The sequence below is a fragment of the Lissotriton vulgaris genome, chromosome 2_1, assembly GCF_964263255.1.
Source record: "Lissotriton vulgaris chromosome 2_1, aLisVul1.2, whole genome shotgun sequence".
Taxonomy (NCBI): domain Eukaryota; kingdom Metazoa; phylum Chordata; class Amphibia; order Caudata; family Salamandridae; genus Lissotriton; species Lissotriton vulgaris.
Window position 1 is genome coordinate 343,789,659 of NC_141687.1, and position 20,483 is coordinate 343,810,141.

General features: G+C 49.6%; 1 protein-coding gene across 2 annotated transcripts in view; it reads right to left on the reverse strand.

Moving 5' to 3' along the window:
* TAOK1 (TAO kinase 1) overlaps positions 1 to 20,483 on the reverse strand; it is a 1,246,355-nt gene that overhangs the window by 198,873 nt on the left and 1,026,999 nt on the right. For both annotated transcript variants that reach the window (XM_086955104.1, XM_086955103.1), the window contains exon 17: positions 19,594 to 19,833. In XM_086955104.1, the coding sequence (XP_086811230.1) occupies positions 19,594 to 19,833 (240 nt within the window). The remainder of the gene's footprint in view (positions 1 to 19,593; positions 19,834 to 20,483) is intronic.

The window sequence follows — 20,483 nt, forward strand, 5'->3', positions numbered from 1 at the left end:
CGACCCCTGCAGTGGCTGATGCAGATGCGGGGGGAGAACCCAAAGCTACTACGTTGGTCCATCTCCCTACAGGGGATGGACTTCACTGTGGAACATCGACCTGGACAAGACCACGCCAACGCGGATGGCCTGTCACGCTTTTTCCGCCTCGACGAGGAGAGTCCCCAAGAGGATGGGTGACTCTCCCCGCCTTCAGCTGGGGGGGACGCATGTTGGACAGGCCACATGAAGGGCCCGCTCCCCCTCTGCCCGACCAGGCCCGAGCCCGGTCCCTCAAGTGTTACACACCACCTCTCCACGTTTTCCGTCCCCTCCGGGACCCCTGCCTCTGAACATCTCGACCTCTTGGGCCCGATCCCCTACTGGCCCACGCACCCGACCTGGGCGCCATCTTGGACACTGCACCACGAGGCCGCGTGGCCTCCGATCGACCCTAACCCTGGGCCTGGCCAGGCCTCAGACATCCCGGCACCACCATCCACCCAGGAGGTGAGCGGACTACTTGGCAGGTCAATGGGAGAAAGAGGTGTCGATGGCTCTCCCCCGCCAGGTACCGCTCGCCCCCAGCCTCCCCGGGCGCTGGCTCCACCCCCCTGCTGGGTGTCTGGACTCCCTCATCCTGGACCCCCCGACCTCCAAGTGCGAGGGTCCGGACATCAAAGGGCACCAGCCCTATAACTGAGGCAGCTCCAGAGCAGGAAGGCAGTTGTATCCTGGAGTCGAGAGACGCAGAGAAGAACTCATCCTTGACGGACTACTGGCGCTGCCGTAGCCCTACCTTGTGAACTATCGTCCTGCCTGCTGGCGCTGCCGCAACCTTCGTAAACCTTCATCGTCGTCGGGACCTGCTGGCGTGGCCGCGGACCGTTTGTACCACCATCTTCATCGGGACCTGCTGGCTCCGCCGCGGACCGTCGCTACCGTCAACCACCTCGGGACCTGCCTGGCTCCGCCGCGGCCCGATCATCTAGAACGCCGAGCTCGAGGATTGAGAGCTATCCATCCACCCAATTGGTAACAAGACTGTCCCGCTACCCCTTTTCCCAACCAGAGACCCGAACCGAGGGGACCCCTGAGTCCAGACCTCCTTGTATCATTTGACCGTACTCGAAGAATTGCTGATAAAGTATCGTTTAACCTTATCCTTGTGTGGTGTCCGTCTGTGGGGGGGAAGTTACTTGTCTGTACGATCGCTGGAGACGGCTCTCCCTGGAGACCTCTCCCCTTATACTCGGCCGACCCTCCCGGTCCGTCTAACATAAGCTAATGTTTCATAGTCTCAGCGAGGCACACTGACTTGGTTAGCAGTGTGCGCCTGTCGTCTGGAGCACACTAGGCCCAGCTTTAGACCCCCAGTGTGTGTTTTTTGTTTCTTACACCCAAAAACCCTAACATGTTCCTGCCATCACAAAGTCTGTCAGACAACATTACTCTGAAGTAAACTAGACAACATCATTAATTTATTATCAGTTCTATTTTTTTTTTTAAACATAAGCCTGACGTGTCCCAAACTCCCACTGCTTCAGGCAAGCAACTTATCGTACCACTAAGGAATTCTCAATGAGGTGCTTGTTCAGCTCCTTCTCTGTGGACTTTCAACTGTCTTCGGATCCATAACTAGTTGGTGGGCAATTATCCCATTATAATGCTGCCTAACACGTTTGTTAATGATTTCTAGAGAAGATTTGTTTCTCGTGTACCAGCTCTGAGCTTGGGAGTGCTCGAAACATCTGACAACACTGTCTCCCTTACAGTCCCTGTCTTGGCTGAAAATGTCTGCAGAATATTCAGCTCTGGGAGAAACTATCAAAACTCTCTTGCCTTTCAGCTCGTCCTAGTCATGCGAGGTTGGGTTCTCAGCACTTGCGGTATTAAAGACTAAGTACCGTTCAAGACTAGATGTGGAGCACAACCTGAGGATGGCAGTAGCAAAAATCCATCCACAGATTGACAGTCTGTGAAAAACAGGCACACCGGTCACATTTATGTTTGTGGTGTTATCAATCCATGTCATGTGTAAAATAAAGCTTCCTAGTAAAAACAATTTGCACGCATTTTATCTTGAAAACTGGTGTTTTGAACTGTGTAATAAGCCTATGTTATTTCACCACACCCACTCACAAACCTGCATTTTATTAAACATTCTTATTGTATTGAAAGTTATTCGCTGAATATGCCCGGAATGAGCGCGTGGCGGTCGAGTCCAGAAAGTCTGTCAGGTGGTGGGGTGGCCGAACATCTAAAAAAATTCAGCTGGGGGGCGGCTCAACCTACAAAAGTTTGAAGACCTCTGCCGTAGCCAATCAGCATCGACCACCCTCTAGCACACCAGAGAGAAGCTCAGAACCTCACATTTTCGAGCACTAATGCTATCGTTCATATAGAGAAATAGAGGAAGGTGAGCTGTCCCCGCGGGTGGAGGGTGGGTCGCATGTGAATCTATGAAAGCTTCCAATACTGGATAACTACAATTTTCAGGTAAGTAACTTATTTCTGACTCCATTGTTGGAGCTTTCATAGATTCACATGCTTGAATCTGAGTAGCTAGCAGGTAAGTAGCACATCTATAATGGCCTTGAATAACTTAACAATACAACAGCAAATCTTTAAGTAAACATTAAGCCATATGTTAATCATAAGAAATAACAATTAATATATAAATTCCTATGAACACTAAAAGAGTGCAAATACTCTATCATACAAAAATGTGCCACAGCCACGAAAGGGAGGAGGGTATACCGGGATGCCTCACCTTAATGAAACAGATTGCGAAGCACTGCTCGTCTCACTACAGTGTCATTTAGGACTATTGAATCCAAACAGTAGTGTCTTGTAAATGTGTGTCTATTCTTCCCTGTTGCTGCACAGCAAATTTCAGAATGAGACACTATAGCAAACAATGTAGACGTAGACAGTCCACGTCGAGTGGGCCCTGACTCTTGAGGATAGTGGTCTGCCTGCTTTGTGATGGCAAAATAGTATGGCACTAGATCGCAGTCTCGATCTACTCTGCTTAGAAAGCAGGAAAACGTTCCTTGGAGTGCTGTATGCGACAAATAATCGAGAAGATTTGCGAAAGGGTTTTGTTTTTTGCAGATAGAACTTAAGGCAACGCCTGACGTCTAGCAAATGAAGGGTCCTCTCCACAGTAGTTGTTGGATTCGGAAAGAAAGTATTTAGTACCACCGGCTCATTCAAATGGAAGTCTGAAGGAACCTTTGGTATAAAATTTGGATTTGTGCGGAGGAGGAGGACTCTGACTTGAACTGTAAAAATGTTTCCTCCATAACAAATGCTTGCATTTCACTTACTCTTATGGCAGACCTCAGTGCAAGAAGCAAAGCTAACTTCCACAATAGGAGCTTTGTCTCTGCCCTGTGAATCGGCTCGAATGGAGGTTTCATCATTTGTGAAAGAACCGTATTTAACTACCATGCTGGAGGCCTTACAGGATGATAGGCATGAAACAACCTTTGAGGAATTCCTTGATTATCCTGGAAGACCACAACCGTGGAGAGGAAAGTGCCCTTCTGTGGCAAGAAATGGCTGCTAGATGGACCTTTAAGAACTATGTGCCAAACCTGATTGCGGCAATTGTTGGAAGTATGGCAAGAGTTGTTCTGGAGAGGAGGAAGACGGATGTTTTTCTGCTTGGCACCACCAGATACAGAAATGCTTCCACTGGAAGCGATACATTTTGTTGGTGCCATCCGCTGTGGCCAAGATAGCTCTACAGTCCTCAGAAATGTTCAGATGCTGGAACTCATTGAACTCAGGAGCCCTGCAAATAAGTGAAGGTGTTGGGGATCCGGATGTAGGATCTCCCCCTGGTTCATCGTGGGGAAGTTGGAGAATACCGGTAGTCGGATGGGATCTCCCCCTGGTTCATCGTGGGGAAGTTGGAGAATACTGGTAGGCGGATGGGTGGAATCTGAAAGAGGAGAAGCAGTTCTGTGTACCAGTGTTGACGTGACCATGCTGGAGCAATGAGAATCAACTTGAAGGGCTCGTCCTTCTTCCTGATGACTCTTGGTAGAAGAGGAGTGGGAGGAAAAGAGTAGGCCAAGATGCTTGACCATGCAATCGAAAGGGCATTCCCCCATGACCCCCACTGGGGTTGCCAGCTTGCATAGTACCGGCATTTGCAGTTGCGGAGAGTTGCGATTAGATCTAACTCTGGGCCCCAGTGGCTGAAAATGTTGTGCAGGGTCTGTTGGAGTAGTTCCCTCTGGTGGCACAATGTTGTGAGCTTATTGAGTGTATCCACAATTGTGTTTTGTATTCCTGGAACATGCTCTGCTTGGAGGCAGATTTTGTTAGTTATAGCCCATTCCCATAACATCTGTGCCATTACGGAAAGTAGTCGAGATCATGTGCCGTCCTGTTTGTTTATGTAATGCAACGTTGTAGTATTGTCTGTTCGGACAAGCACCGACGAACCTTGTATTCTGGGAAGAAAGGCTTGAAGGGCTAAATGAACTGCTTTTAATTCCAGCATGTTCATGTGTGATTGACTGAGTCCAATGTCACTTGCTGCTCACTTGCAGTTTTTGGAGGAAAGCTACCCAGCCCTGCAGGGATGTATCCATGGTGATTACGAGGGGTGTCAGTATGTGCTTGAGAGACAGCCCTACTGACAGATGGTCCTGGTCTACCCACCACTCCGAGGCCCTTAGCATTCGTGTGGTTTATTTTGAACCTCAGGGGGGAATAAGGTGGCTTTAAGCTAGCCCTGTCTCCTGAGAACCAACGCTCCTCCCAACAGTTGAAACCTATGATGGCAAAATCCATGGCAGAATCTATCATTTCGTTGGATGCTCTCATCCCCTCGTGTAATATCTTTTCGCCTCTTCTTTAGCGTCCTCCGGGAGTTGATACATGCAGGGAGTAATGTCGGCCCACATCTGGCGATCATAGCCCACTAAGATCACCAGAGAATTTTCTGCTTTCCCTGTCAATATGGACATTGATGAAAACCTCTTTCCAATTTAATCTAGACGCCTGTCATCTATATCAGGAGAACCTGAAAGTGGTGCTGCCGGATATTTTTGAACGGTGTTGAGCTGCCTGCATAACTACTGAATCTGGTTTCAGATGTCACGCTGGTGCACTGTCTGTGGCTTTGTATTTTTTGTCAAGGCGCAGAAGCAGCGCTGGTATAGATGCTGGGGTCTTCATAATCCACATACCATCTTCCCAAATGTAATCGATTTACGGTATGGTACCTTAAAATCATGAAGGAAACAGTTGGATTGCTTTGAAGGGAGTGGTACAGCAAATCTTTTTGCTGCACGCCCATATAAGATTATGAAAACCTCCTATATCCTCTGATGGAGATTCTACTGGAGGAGGTGTTGGTGAAACAGGCAGAGAGATTGAGAAATTATACCATTCTTCACCCAAGTCACAAAGTTCTCCTTCCTCACGTTCTTCATCCAAAGAAACTGTCTCTTGAAAAGAAACAGGCTGCGGAGTGTTTGGGAGCGACAGTCTGGTAGGTGTGGATTTTTACACTGGTGACCCCACTAGAGACGGAGAGACAGCAACAGGAACTGCAGGTGGGAAATGTTGGCGGTAGTCTTCAAGCATTGACCGAGGATCTGAAATGAAAGCAGAATGCACTGTCACCGTCTCCTGGTGATAGGACTGGCGGCCTGGCTCTTGACCATAGCAGTCTTTCTCCTGCTCATCATCGTCCTCTGGCTGATACTTGACATGCAAATCTAATGGTCTATATGAAGGTTCAAAGGGGCCTCCCTCTTCCTCCAAAAGATGAGTGGGTAAAAGAGGCGTAATTTTACTTGGTGAGGTAGGTTCTGGGGTAATATCTATTTCCCCCGGTTAGACGGTAGTCATTGGCAATGGTGATTTATCCCTTGGTCCTGATGTTGATGATCTAGGAGCCTTCATCGACGGGATATTCTCCATCGACAGCTGCATCAATGCTGACTGCGATGGGCTCAACAGTGTACCCTCTTCCTGCGGCATCTTCTTACTCGTCAACGAATCCGTTGGCGCCTGTATCTACGTCGAAGCGGGTACCTTCGATGGCGACCACGTCGACGACTGACTTCGTCGGTGGCAGTGTCTTCATCGACGGCAGTGTCATCGGCGGCAGTGTCTTCGTCGACGATCTCGTCGACGGGAACTTCTCCGTCGGCGGCTTTAATTTCAGGGGCAGTGAGGAGATTCTCGTCAATGATGCCAGAGGGATAGCTGATGAAATTGAGGCCTGAATAGATGACTACAGGAAATGATGTAAAAGCTGACAGTGCTGTGGAGAACAATGTTGACATCACTAAAGTGAATTCCTTCCTTGTTGACGGCAAATCCCTCTTGAGTGGCAGATAACTTGTTGATGACTCTGAAGAAGGATTTTTAAAAGTCAGTTTTAGGCCTGGAGGTGGAGTTTATGGCTCAGGTACAGACTTATGCCCTGAGGAGACATCCTGAGAGGACTTTTTGGCACATTTTGAGTGGGGTTCCTTGACAGAGTACATGAATCCCTTTCTCTTGTGAGGTAAATCTTTGATGAAAAAGACTGCTTGCTCTCGGATTCTGACACAGGATCAGACCTGGTCTTCATTTTTTGGAGCCAAGTAAGAAGCCTTCATTCATGGTCTTTGAGTCTTTTACGAGAAGGTGCGACATATCTTGCAGTCAGACGCCTTATGAAAAGGATATAAATAATAAATGCACTCTTTATGAGGGTTTTCCACATACAATCACTTCTTCAGACAAGTGGCACACTCTCTAAAGAGACTCTCTAAAGAGAGCCTTTTTTGCCTTCTCGGACATGACTCAGTGAGATATTTAGCAAACAACAGATATAAGGAGCAGAAATATATCGGATTTGAGATAATATATCAAATAAAGTCACTCCCCTGAAAGTTGAAGTCCAGAAAACTTCTTGAAGATAAGAAAAGCTGAGTAGTGCTCAGGAAAGACTCCTTAGCACAACGTGCAGTAGAAAGTCTGTGGTTCTGAGCTTCTCTCAGGGGTGTTCTAGAGGGTGGTCGATGCGGATTGGCTAAGGCAAAACGTTGGTCTCTTTTTTAATAATGACTATGATAGGTTAATAAACTGTGAGGCCTATGCCTGTTCTAGTCTATTCCCATCAGTCTACTTTCATCACTACTACTATTTAAAGTACTGGGGACTTCCATCATGACGAAGGGGAATGATTCAAGCAAGTGAATCTATGAAAGCTCCAATACTGGAGAAATGTAAAAGTCAAACGAGTAAACAAAATGTACCACTACATACACCCAGTGAAAGAGTCACAGTGGTAAGTGAGGATACTAAACAGCCAACTGTCAGGGGGAAAGTAAAATATCAAACGTGTAATTATCTGCTGTACAAAAGGGGGTGGTGATGGACGGAGCATCTGAACCAATCAAACACTCACACCCAGTCAAGGGATCTGGGTTTAATCCATCACTGTTCTTTAGCCCACTCTGCCACCCCAGTTCACAGTTCTGGATTAAACCCAGATCTGTTGTTGTAATTATCTGCAGCACAAGCGGTTTGAAATTATTTTTCTACGTGATCAGTACATTTTCTTCAAAAAGAAGAGCACTGGAGGATCCATTGATCTGTAAAGTGTCTGAGCTATAGAAGCCTTTAAGTAAAGTGGAGCCTCTCCACCTTTCAGACAAGTCGCACAATGAGGGGGATACTCCGAGAATACAAGTCATAGTGATTTTTGTAATTTCTTACTAAGGATTGTAGCTTGACAACAGGAAACACTTTAAGTTTGAGCATCTATGAAATCTACCAAGATTCAGGTGACAGTTTGCCAGGGACTGGTAAAAAAAAAAAAACTCAACTGCATGCGTCCTATAACTCTACAATGACGCAGTCATCACAGTGAACGGGGACTACTGCCAGCAAAATCTTGTCAGATGTCCCAGAAGAACTACAGAAACAAACCTCAAAACATGTAAAACATGTCTGCTGCGAATGCTTTCATAGACTCCACTGCAGAGACACTTCGACAAAAATTGAAGGAATATAGATATATACGCCATCAAGCCCAGTAGAAAGAAAACAATGACTTGGATTGACACATCTAAACAAAATAAGCCAATAGAGTGAAGAACACATAACACTGTCTCTCTGTTGGAGTGGGAGGAGATGTGAAGAATTCCTTACACCCAAGTAGTGTCTAACACCGAATCAATACTTTATCACACTGTGAAAGAAAAGCATCATGTGCATGAGGTTGCAAGTCACTCGAAGGTGAGCAGCAATACAAGAGTGCCTGTTCCCAGAGAAGCCAGTGGCCTAAAAAGATGATAGACTCCTGAACTGTGAAAATGAACAGATTCTACTTATATCACATATGTTAATATCCTAGATGCGGATCTTACACCTAACAGGCGAGTTGCAAACAAATAGTGTCAATTCCCACTTCACAACACCGATGACAGACTGATAGTAATAAGAATGTTGGAGTTCCAGAAACACCAGTCAGTCCTGAAATTTGAAGATTAGGAATCTCTGGACTAATATTATCTCGACATAGCCCGTCACAGGAACATGGTGACAAAATATCCAAGATAAGGCAGATGTCTATGCCTTTGGACTTTTTGATAAAAAAACAAGAGGATCATTCAATATCGTAAAAGTTTTGGAGAAAGGATAACAAGTGCACTGGACTTCAGCAGAAAGTGAAACAGAAAAAACCTTCAACGAGGCATCATTAAAAACAAAGCAATTTTTAAGGTTGGTTGAGAAAGAGAATGGCACCATTGCCACTTTGAACTTATCATCCTGTTCTGAATACCAAGTATAATAAGTGGGAGGGAGGATTTCTCATACCCGGGATTTGACACCCGATGACGACTGACAAAAAAAAGCCTGTCCTACTTTTTCCTGTAGATTGTTTCAGCATCTGCTGGAGAGGAGTTCCACTTGTGCATCTCCTCTTGACCACTATAAGAGCAATGGTCAGCCAAAAATCACAGTGCTGTCCAAAAAATATAATCTGTGACCTGTCACTTCTCGGGTGCTTTAACATGCTGGAGCTCAAAAACCAATGACCTAGGTGACATGTAACAATGAAAAAAGTGGCAATTATAAGTCAAGGACTGATATTGAAACAGCACTTGGTTCACTACATTAAGTATAATTTGGCTGAAGCCATGAAGACAACAAAATAGAAATATGACAAAATACAAAAACATAACCCAGGGACATGGGGCAATCAGCGGATCCTGCGTCTGTGTTGTGTGGGGAAAAACAGACAACATACACAAAACGAAACATCTTTATAGAGTAGCTACTCCACATCCCATGTACTTAGTGATGAATTACAATTCTGAAGAACTGATATATTTTATAAATCAATATGAAACCCACACTCCTCACGGGTGAGAAGCACAAGTTACTTACCTTTGGTAACAATATATCTGTAAGAAACAGTAGTTGGTGTTAGATTCCTAACCTTAGAATATCCCCAGGCGTCAGACTGGATACGTAAAATTTTTCTTCAGCAGTACCCTTGCACGTCAGTAGGCGTCGTCTGCGGCCCCGCGTCCGTCGTCGCCGTCATGATTGCCGGAATGACGTCAGAGTACTTAAGACGCCAACCTCAAGCGCTGACGTTGGTTCTGTACATAGCTTTCCGCTCCAGGAAAGCATGATAGAAACCGACACTGGTGCCATAAAACTAGGGCCCTGAAAGGGATGACCTTAACCCTTTATATCGGTTCGCAGAACGGGGAGGATGGGTGGGGAGGTAAGGAATCGAACACTAACTATTGTTTCTTACAGATATATCGTTACCATAGGTAAGTAACTTGTGCATCGGAAAGAAACAGGTTAGTGTTAGATTCCTTACCTTAGAATAGATACCCCAGCAATACCAACCATGGTGGTGGGTCTGCAAACCAAGATCACACCAGAAAATCCTGAAAAACAGAACGGCCGAAAAAAAATCTCCTCTCCGGACATGGCTGTCCAGGCAGTAGTGCTTAGCAAACGTGAGCAGCGAGGCCCACGTAGCTGCCTGACAGATGTCCTGCAAGGGGACTTCCCAAATGGAATGGACGCGTAGCTCCACAGGAGGCTCTTTTTTCGCCGAGTAGCAAACCTTGATGCACAAACGACCCACCAAGAGATGGTCTGCTTGTGCACTGCCCGTCCCTTCTTAGCGCCCACGTAAAACACCAAAGAGCTGGTCGTCCACCCGGAACTGGCGTGTGCGATCTAGATGGAAGGAGAGCGCACGTTTTGTGTCCAGATGGTGGAGCCTCTCTTCCTCTTTTGGAGATGCAGAGGCGGAAAGAAGGTGGGAGAGGTGATGGACTGCCTGATATGAAAGCCTGTAACCACCTTGGGCAAGAAAGAAGGACGAGTCCTCGGAACAACCTTGTCCGGATGGACAGAGAGGACAGGAGGCTTCGAAGACCGAGCCTGGAGCTCACTCACTCTCCTGACAGAGGTGATGGCAACCAGGAATGCAGTTTTAAGAGTCAGAAGACGAAGAGGACAGTTATGAAGTGGCTCAAAGGTAGCGCACATCAGATAAATCAGTACAAGATTCAAGTCCCACTGAGGCATCACGAAGGGAACAGGAGAAAACATGTGTGATGCCTTTTAAGAATCTATTTACAACAGGGGACTTGAAAAGAGAAGGCTGATCAAGAAGCCTTAAGAAGGCTGAAATGTCCGAGAGATAGCCTTTGATAGTGCCCAGAGCAGAGCCCTGCTGGGCAAGAGAAAGAAGAGCAGAACCTCTGAAAGGGTGGCAGAAAGTGGATCCACAGCCTTTGCTGTGAACCATGCCACAAATTTGTTCCACCTGCAGGCGTATACCGATTTTGTGAAGGGACGCCAACCTGCCAGAATCACATCACAGAATTCAGGAGGCAAGTCAAATGGCCTCAACTGTCGCCGCTCAATCCCCACGCATGTAGGTGAAGACTGGAAGGTCCTGCTGAAGAGGCAGATGAATCGGGGGATCGACTGACATGCAGAGTAGCTCGGGATACCAGTATCTTAGTGCCCAGTCCTGAGCCACAAGGATGACTTGGGCCCGGTCTCGCCTGATCATCTTCAGCACTCTGGGACGATGTGGTATAGGCGGAAAGGTGTACAACAGACCGCAGCTCCACTTGTGACGAAAAGCATCTCTGAGCAAGTCCCGACTTGAAAACTTCAACGCGCAGAACTGATGACATTGCGCATTCTCTTCGGTGGAGAATAGATCTAACCAAGGCTCTCCCAACTGCTGAGAGGCCTTGCGCCACATCCGACTTCAGACGCCATTCGTGATCCATCATGCAGCGGCGGCTGAATTCGTCCGCCCTGGCGTTCAGGGAACCTGCCAGGTGTTGGACCACCAGGGTAACACCCTGGTGTTCCAGCCATGTCCAGAGGTGCAGGGCCTCCTGACAAAGGGTCCACGACCCCACCCCGCCCTGTTTGTTGAAGTACCACATGGCGGTGGTGTTGTCCGTGAACACCTGCACTACACTTCCCCGGATAGAGGGAAGGAATGCCTTCAGTGCAAGACGGATCACCCGCAGCTCCAGAAGGTTGATATGGAGCTGGGACTCCGCTGGAGACCAGAGTCCTCTGATCTCCGCCTCTCCCATGTGGGAAGCATCCGTCACTACTACATGTTCCGGTTTGGGTAGGGAGTGGAATCTGCCGCTGTCCAATCGAGATCCGTGAACCACCTCTGCAACTGTCTCGCAGTGCCCTCTGAGATCAGGACGTGGTCGGACAGGTTGCCGTAATGCTGTGCCCAATGAAACTTCAGGTCTCACTGCAGAGCCCGCAACCGCCACCTGGCGTGATGCACCAGTAGGATGCAGGAGGCCATCAGCCCCAGGAGCCGCAGCGCCAACCTGACGAAACTCTGGAAGGCTGAAAGATCGGAATCGGAGCCTGAATATCCTGAACCCGCTGCTCGGGAGGATAAACCCGAAACTGTGCAGGAGATCGGCCGTAGTCTGGAGGTGGTTGACTACTTTCTGGCGCGAGCCCACCTTCAACAACCAGTCAGCGAGATAGGGGAAGGCTGGAACCCCTGATCTGCGCAGAAGAGCTGCGACCACCGCCATCACTTTCGTGAACACCCGAGGGTCGCTGCTAAGGCCGAAGGGGAGCACGGTAAACTGAAAGTGCTCGTGGCCTAACGTGAACCGCAGGTAGCGCCGGTGGGCCGGCAGGACGGGGATGTGGAAATATGCGTCCTGCAAGTCCAATGCCACCATCCAGTCTCCAGGGTCTAGGGCAGCTAGGACCAGAGCTAAAGTCAGCATCTTGAACTTCTCCTTCCGGAGGAAGCCATTGACGCTCCGGAGGTCCAAGATAGGGCGTTGGCCTCCTTTGCCCTTCTTGGGTACCAGAAAGTAGTGGGAGTAGCAACCACGTCCTACTTCTGGTCCAGGAACGCGCTCGATGGCCCCCTTGGCCAAGAGGGCCATACCTTCCTACTGCAGAAGTTGCAAGTGATCCCCCGACATGCGGTGGTACTGCGGTGGCATGGCTGGAGGTGTCGCCTTCAGACGATTTGCAGCACCCACCTGTTCGACGTGACAGAGTGCCAGTGGAGGAGGTGATGGCGGACCCTGCCCCCCACTGGCGTCGAATGGGCCTGAAAGCTTGGACTAGGAAGGCTTTGAGGCAGATGCTGAGGGAGCGGATGTGGACTCACCTTGCCGTTGTCCCCTGGCACCGCCACGGTGGTTACCACGCCCACGGCCCCGTTGAGGCTGGTTCTGCAGCCTGTGGCTGGCAGGACGTGAGGGGGTGCCCCTTCCTCGGCCCCGAAAGGGGCGAAAAGCAGAAGTTTGCTGGCGCTGGCCCGACAAGCCCAAGGACTAGGCCGTAGCCCTGGAGTCCTTGAAACGCTCAAGCGCACAGTCTGCTTTGTCGCCAAAGAGGGACGGCCATCGAAGGGCATGTCCATGAGCGTGGCCTGGACATCACTTGAGAAATTGGCGGACCTCATCCAGGCGTGGCGGAGAACCGCCACCGTCGTGGAAATCGCCCTTTACAGCGAGTCCGTGGTAGCCAGTCCACACCTGATGGAATAACGCGCCGCATCCCGCCCTTTTGCAAGGGCTTGGGCGAGCTGGGCCCGGGCATCCTCCAGGCACTGGGGCAGCACGTCCGCAACCGTGTCCCACAAAGAGTGGGTATAATGATAGTTACACACTTATATAGCACATGACTACACAGAGGCATCTCGCCGCTTTAACAAATACCACCGAGGAACCCTTCCTGGCCTTTCTCTGTGAGGAGCCCACTCCTGGGCACCCCCAAGGTGAAGTCAGGCATCCTCAGCATTGTTGGGGCGGTTGTAGAGATTTAACAAGCTATTGCCCAGAGGTGCAGAGTGGGGCTCATGATCAGAATAGGCACCGAGGCGAGAATTATCAGGTCCGAGGAAATTGAGCCCAAGACCCGGCGAGGCGGGAATTGAACCCTGGTCCCGGCCAGACTATTGCATCAGGGTCTGCCGCCCTAACCATTGAGCCACACTTCTCTACAATAATGTAATAATTAATAAATAATAATGGCCCAAAAGGCAAGCGGTGTTGATAGACCGCAACCCCAAACTCAATAAGGAGAACAGTTTCTTCCCAGACTGATCAAACCTTTTGGATTCCCCCGATCCGTGGGAGCAGTCGGGAATGCGGTCTGGGACGTAGATGCCTGGATCACCAGGCTCTCGGGGGTGGGGTGCACGGACAGAAAGCTATGGTCGCACGGAGCCGGGCGGTGGCGTCGGGCCATGTTCCGATCCACAGGGGGCACTGTGGAGGGCTTGGACCAGGTGCCCATCAGAACGTCCGTGAGGGCCTCATTGAAAGGCAGTAGAGGCTCCGAGGAGCTTACTGGTGGCTGAAGCACTCAGTGAGGAGGTTATTCCTCACGGCTGCAGCAAGGACCTCAAGAGCCAAGGCCTTGGCCGCTCTGCGCAACACCACAACATACGTAGCAGAGATGAATCCAGTGTCAGGCGAAGTGTCCAAATCACTGGCCTTCCCTAGCTCATCTGCCCAGTCCTGGCTCAACTGGCACTGCTGTGCCAGAGGGTCCTCAGACCCCTCCCAGTCACCCATCGACGTCAGAGACGGCGCCAAGTGGCGCAGTTCTGATGCCAGACCCGGACTGAAACTGGGGCCGACATCGTTCGAGGACGGCGCCCGGAGCGACACCATTGGGGTCGGTGCCAGTGGAGGAGTCGTAAGGTCAACTGTCATCGACCGGGATCCAGGCATGGATCCCAAAGGGGCCGGCGGCGTCGGGACTAAATTCGACAACGGCGTTGGGGCAGGAGCCACCGGCCCGTCAAGGCCCCAGGTTGGGTCTGTGGGGTCGGAAGGCGCGCTGGCAGGCCTCAACGGAAGGAAGCGAGTCCTCACGGCAATGAGAAAATCATGAATCTCCTCCGGCGTCGCTCGCAGGCCAGAGTCCGGAGGGTATGGACCTGGAGGCGGCGCCTGCGGCTCCGACGGAGCTGCGCAGGCAGTTTCGCCCGAACCCTCAGCCACGTCGCTCGAGCGTAGTTTTATTTATTTATTTTTTATTTATTATTTTGAGTATTTGTAAAGCGCGACTGATACCTTGCAGGCTTCCTGGCGCTGGAGAATACTCTGCTGACGGATAACCGGAATAACTGTCGGACGGGCATTTATTAGGGGAAAAGCCAGGTCTTGATGCGTTTCCTAAATGGAAGAAGTTGTGAGATCTGGCGTATATCAATGGGCAGGCTGTTCCATAACTTGGCCGCTGCAACCCTGAAGGATCTGCCCCCGGTTCTGGCTTTATTAAATCTGGGTACCTTTACCAGACAGGCCGAAGATGAGCGTAAGTCTCTGGTGGGAGTGTACCACAGAAACAAGGCTTGCAGAGGTTTGGGTCCGAGTCCATGCAGGGCCTTCAAGACAATGCAGAGGGACTTGAATGCCACACGTTGTTTTAAGGGTAGCCAATGTAGCTCAGCCAGAGCTGCTGTGGCCGAAGACCTCCTCGTCCAGCCAAGAGCCAGCTTGGCGGCGGCAGATTGAATTCGTTGTAGTCGGTCCATCAGCGTGACTGGAGACTCAAGGAGCAGGGCGTTACAATAGTCGAGGCGACTAAGTATCGTACACCTGACTATCGACGCCCGGGCTTGTGCAGGGAGAAGTGGCATGATTTTACGCAGGGAGCGTAGCAGGGCTGTGCAGATCCCCACTGTTTTTGTTACCTGGGTTTCCATACTCAGCTTGTTATCGAGCATGGCTCCCAGGTTGCGAACCGAGGAGACTGGCAGAGGTTTGTCTCTAGTCTCTGGAGGCCAGAATTCACTCGGAAACTGGCGGGGTATGTTGGTGCCAGAACAAAACAGGACCTCTGTTTTAGAGGAATTAAATTGGAGGGAGTTTCTGTGTAGCCACCCAGCCGTCTCTCTTAAGCAGTCGTGGAAGGTGGAAAAAGGAATGGAATCTTCTCCTTCCCAAGAGAGAGTGAGCTGCGTGTCATCAGCGTAATTTATTGTTTTTATCCCAAAGGACTTGATTAACTTGATTAGCGGGATGAGGTACACGTTAAAAAGAATGGGGCTGATGGAGGAGCCCTGGGGAACTCCCTGGGGCACTGGTGCAAAGGTGGATTGGAATGGGGGAAGGGAGACAGCCTGTCTTCTGTCCCGCAGGTAAGAGTGAAACCAGAGCAGCGCGGTGCCCTCCACTCCCACTTCACCGAGTCTCTGCAGCAGCGTACAATGGTTGACCGTGTCGAATGCGGCAGACAGGTCCAGCAGTATCAAAGCCACTGGCTGGCCCCTGTCTGCACGCATGCGAAGATCCTCCATGGCTGTCAAGACCGCTGTTTCGGTACCGTGGGCAGGACGGAACCCGAACTGATGATCGTCTAGAAGGTTGTTCTGTTCTAGGTGGCAGGAAAGGCAAGAACTGACCCATCGTTCGGCGACTTTCGCTGGAAATGGCAGTAGGGAGATGGGTCGGTAGTTTGATAGACAATCTGGGCTCAGGGAGGGTTTTTTCAGGAGTGGAGTGACAAGCGCCTGTTTCCACGGGGTTGGGACATAACCACTGTGCAAGGACTGGTTACATATTAGGCGCATGGTGCCAAAAAGTTCAGTTCCAAAATTTTTCCAAATTTTAGGAGGCAGGGGGTCGAGGGGAGAACCCGAGGTGATACCATGCGCCAGTCTTTCAAACTCGGAGGCCAGGATTGGGGGAAATTCCCGTAATCTGGCCATAAGGCCAGAGCCTAGAGACGTCAAGTTTTGCGAGCTGGTGTTTGGTCCCTGCATGTTGGGGGCTCCCAAGGCGGGAGGTGTTTTCAGGTTTTGAATAATGGTGTTTATTTTGTTAATGAAAAACGCTGCAAGATTATCACAGAGGGCTTGGGTGGGAGGCTGTGTGGAGATGACACAGTCTGGATGGGTTAAGTTTTTAAGTATCTGAAAAATACTTTTTGAACTATTGGTGGCATTGGTAATGATGGAACAATAATATTTGGCCTTATTTTGGGCGATGGCAGTTTTGTACTCCCGGAGGTTTTCTTTCCAAAGAGTTTTGTTAGTGTCAGAATAGCCTTGCCTCCATCTTCTCTCTGCTTGTCTGCAGGCTAGTTTGAGTGCTCTTAATGAGTCGTCGAACCATGGGGCAGGTACTCGTCTCTTTGGTTTGCACTTTTTCAGAGGGACGAGGCGTTCCGAGATATTGGAAATCCTTGTGCAAAGGGACAGATAATTAACCTCTACCGATTGAGTGATGGAAAAACTGTCTTCCACCTCAAATACTGGGCCAGTCAGTCTTAGTTTATCCAGAGCCTTCCAGTCTCTGTACGAGGAGTCAAGGCCGGGGCGGAGTGCCGGTCTGCAAGACCTGCTGCCGGCTATGTGAAATTTAATAAGCGCATGGTCGGTCCAGCACATCGGCAGAATATCACTCAGAAATACTAGCTGGGGAGAGGAGAAAATTAGATCGAGCTGGTGCCCTGCTGAGTGTGTGGGTTTATTAACCAGCTGGGAAAGTCCCATTCCTTCACAGGAAAGTAGAAGATTGTTAAGGGCGGAGTCTAGGCTGCCGTTAGGCCAAAGGTTGAAATCGCCCAAAACTATCAAATTGTTATGAGAGGTAGCCATATTGGTAAGAGTGGTGAGGAGCGACTGCTGCTGAGTGGAATTGAAGGCTCCCGGCGGGCGGTAACAAATCACAGCCGTGAAAGTTGTTCCGAAGTGGCAGTCGATTGAAAGGCCAAGTATTTCGGTACCAGCAACTGGGTCCATAGCAAGGGTTTTTATTGACCAGGAAGCTCTATAGATTATACCGACTCCACCACCCCGACCCTTAGGTCTTGGGAGATGCAGAATTTTAAAGTCTTGTGGACAAGCCCAATCCAGTTCTATATTGCAATCTGAGTGGGTCCAAGTCTCCGTCAGGAATAAAGCGTCAAGATGGTGATTATCTATGAGCTGGGCGATTTCGTGAGCGTGTTTGGGCAGGGACCTGACGTTCAGCAGGCCACCTAACAATAAACCTTTGCAAGCAAAATCGTGCAGAGGATAGGCGGTGTCCAGGAAGGACAGATGACCTTCATGGGCGAAGTCTCTAAGGTGGAGTAAAGCCTCACGCGCCAAGTGCGGAGGGCTAGTGGTGGACAGGGGGATCGGAGCCTCGGGTGGCGCTCCGGGCGCTGCCGAGGCGCGGACGAGCGCAGACGAGCTTGCCTTATGCGCGCCTTCGGCGCGCATTCGTCGCGCCCGCTGCGCTCGTCCGCTGCGCTTCCTGCCGAGACACATAATATATAGAGAGTTGGCTGCGTGGAAGGGGGGTGCGTGGCCAGCCGCGGTGGGCGTGTCTGGCGGGTCCCTCAACCAGGAAGTGGCGGCAAGACGCGGGACTACGGCAGCAACAACAGCTGTCTGCTGCTGAGCGCTATCGCGGTAATGCCAAGGGTTTCAAGTGCACACAGGTATTAAAAGACACAAAATACACTGTAAAAAGGACAAGTTTTAAAAAGATCTTTGCTCCCGGCTTTCCGCCTCAGGAGTTTCTCCGTGTTATAGATGGCGACGCTCGTGAACAGCGCGCTTTTATATGAGCCTGGGAGGGGGGGGGGGGGGGGGGGGGGGCATGTGGCCAGCCGCGGTGGGCGTGTCTGGCGGGTCCCTCAACCAGGAAGTGGCGGCAAGACGCGGGACTAGGGCAGCAACAACAGCTGTCTGCTGCTGAGCGCTATCGCGGTAATGCCAAGGGTTTCAAGTGCACACAGGTATTAAAAGACACAAAATACACTGTAAAAAGGACAAGTTTTAAAAAGATCGTTGCTCCCGGCTTTCCGCCTCAGGAGTTTCTCCGTGTTATAGATGGCGACGCTCGTGAACAGCGCGCTTTTATATGAGCCTGGGAGGGGGGGGGCGTGGCCAGCCGCGGTGGGCGTGTCTGGCGGGTCCCTCAACCAGGAAGTGGCGGCAAGACGCGGGATTAGGGCAGCAACAACAGCTGTCTGCTGCTGAGCGCTATCGCGGTAATGCCAAGGGTTTCAAGTGCACACAGGTATTAAAAGACACAAAATACACTGTAAAAAGGACAAGTTTTAAAAAGATCGTTGCTCCCGGCTTTCCGCCTCAGGAGTTTCTCCGTGTAGTCTGAAGATAGATGACGCCTCTTCGACTTTCTCTTTGAATGCCTCGACTTACAGGAGGACTTGGAGCCCGACGAGTGATGGTGATGACTCGACGAGTGGCGACTGTGGCTCTGTGACCGGTCCCCCGACGTCCTCCTCGAGCAGCGCGGAGCCGACTGGCGGATCTCGAGTAGCTTGCGGGACCGCTCCCACCTAAATTTCGAGGTCAAGGCCCGGCAGTCGGGGCACGACTTGTCATCGTGGTCGGTCCGAGGCAGCAGAGACACCGATGGTGGGGGTCAGTCACCGACATCAGGCGAAGCCAGGCATCCCTACGGCACCAGGAGTCGAAGTCGACTCGAAAAAAGAGATCCAAAATAGACCAAAAAGTTAGTCAAAAAATGACTAAGAGTACTGCTCTTCCCGGATCTGCGTTAGTTGGCGCGGAAAAAAGTACTGACGTCAGCGCGCGAGGGCGGCGTCTAAGCACTCCGACAACGTCATTCCGGTGATCACAACGCCGACTACGGACGCGGAGCCGCAGAAGACTCCAACTGACGCGCAAGGGTACTGCTGCGAAAACTTTCCGGATCCAGCCGGACGCCTGGGGATATTATAAGGTAAGGAATCTAACACTAACCTGTTACGATCAGATATATTTGTCATGGAGACACATTTACCTTCTTACAGAATCTAATGCCAATGTGAGGTGGGGTTTAAGGCCATCTACTTTTTTTTACAAATACACAAAGACCCCATCAAGGTGAGGTTATTTTGAACAGTTATCAAGGTCTGTTGTAGGGGATTTCCATGATTTAGAGAGTGTAGAAAGTGAGACAATACAAGAACGACATACTTCATCCTCAAGTCTGTAAATCTGCAGAAGCTATATTAATAAAGAAAAGGGTCAGCCATGGATGGATAATACTAAAGTAAATATGTAATTGGCATCCCATTAAAAGCACAAATATGCATTCTATGAAAGGCTACCTTGAGGCTTTTCGGCTGCTGTCGAACCTCCATAACATGCTTTCGTCTCAGCTCTCTCTCCCGGCGTTTGTTATACTCCATTTGGTTGGTGAGCTCTGTCTGGTGCTGAAGTTTTATTAACTCACAACGCATTCTCTGTATGGTGTTGAGGTGGCGAAACTCCAGCTCCTGCATGGACTCATGCTGTCTCAGCAACATAGCATGTTCCAAATCCTTTTGAGTCTGACGCTTATTCAGCTCCTGAAATAAACACAGACATGCAAAGCAAAAAAAACTTAAATGATGTGCACCGTGGAAAAACACAGATTAGAGCTGCCTCTGTAAACCATTTTTAAAGCTTTAGATATTCCTGAATAAACATGAAAGAAACGGATACATTGTTCAATTGGCATAATTTTTTTAATACTTTACTTCATAAATAATTTAACAAAGATATTACAGAGTATCACAATAACACTATATCATAAAATTATGTAACGATCATCACAAAAAGTTAAAAAAATATGTTGGTTCTGGCAGGACATTGATAGTTGGAACACTTTAGCAGCAACTATGAACTCACAAAGTCACAGTGTGTAACTTACATTATAGATAGATGTTTTGTATTGATCACTACCTTCCTTCAACTGAGAGGCAGAAGGTTACATGTTAAGCTAGAAACTTTTCAAGTAACAAAGCTATTGTTACGGGTAGGTAACTAACTAGTTTCTTTGGGGCATTAACCTATTCTAGATTCACATGCTGTGCGTAGATAGTGTGTCAGTAGTGTGCCCTTATGGAAGAGGGTAACAATATTTCTGGTGGATTCCTCAAGTTCTGAAAATTCACTCAAGCATGACGTGCGGTGGAGCAGCTGGGAGTGAGACGTGGGGAGGTACAGAGAGGGTCTT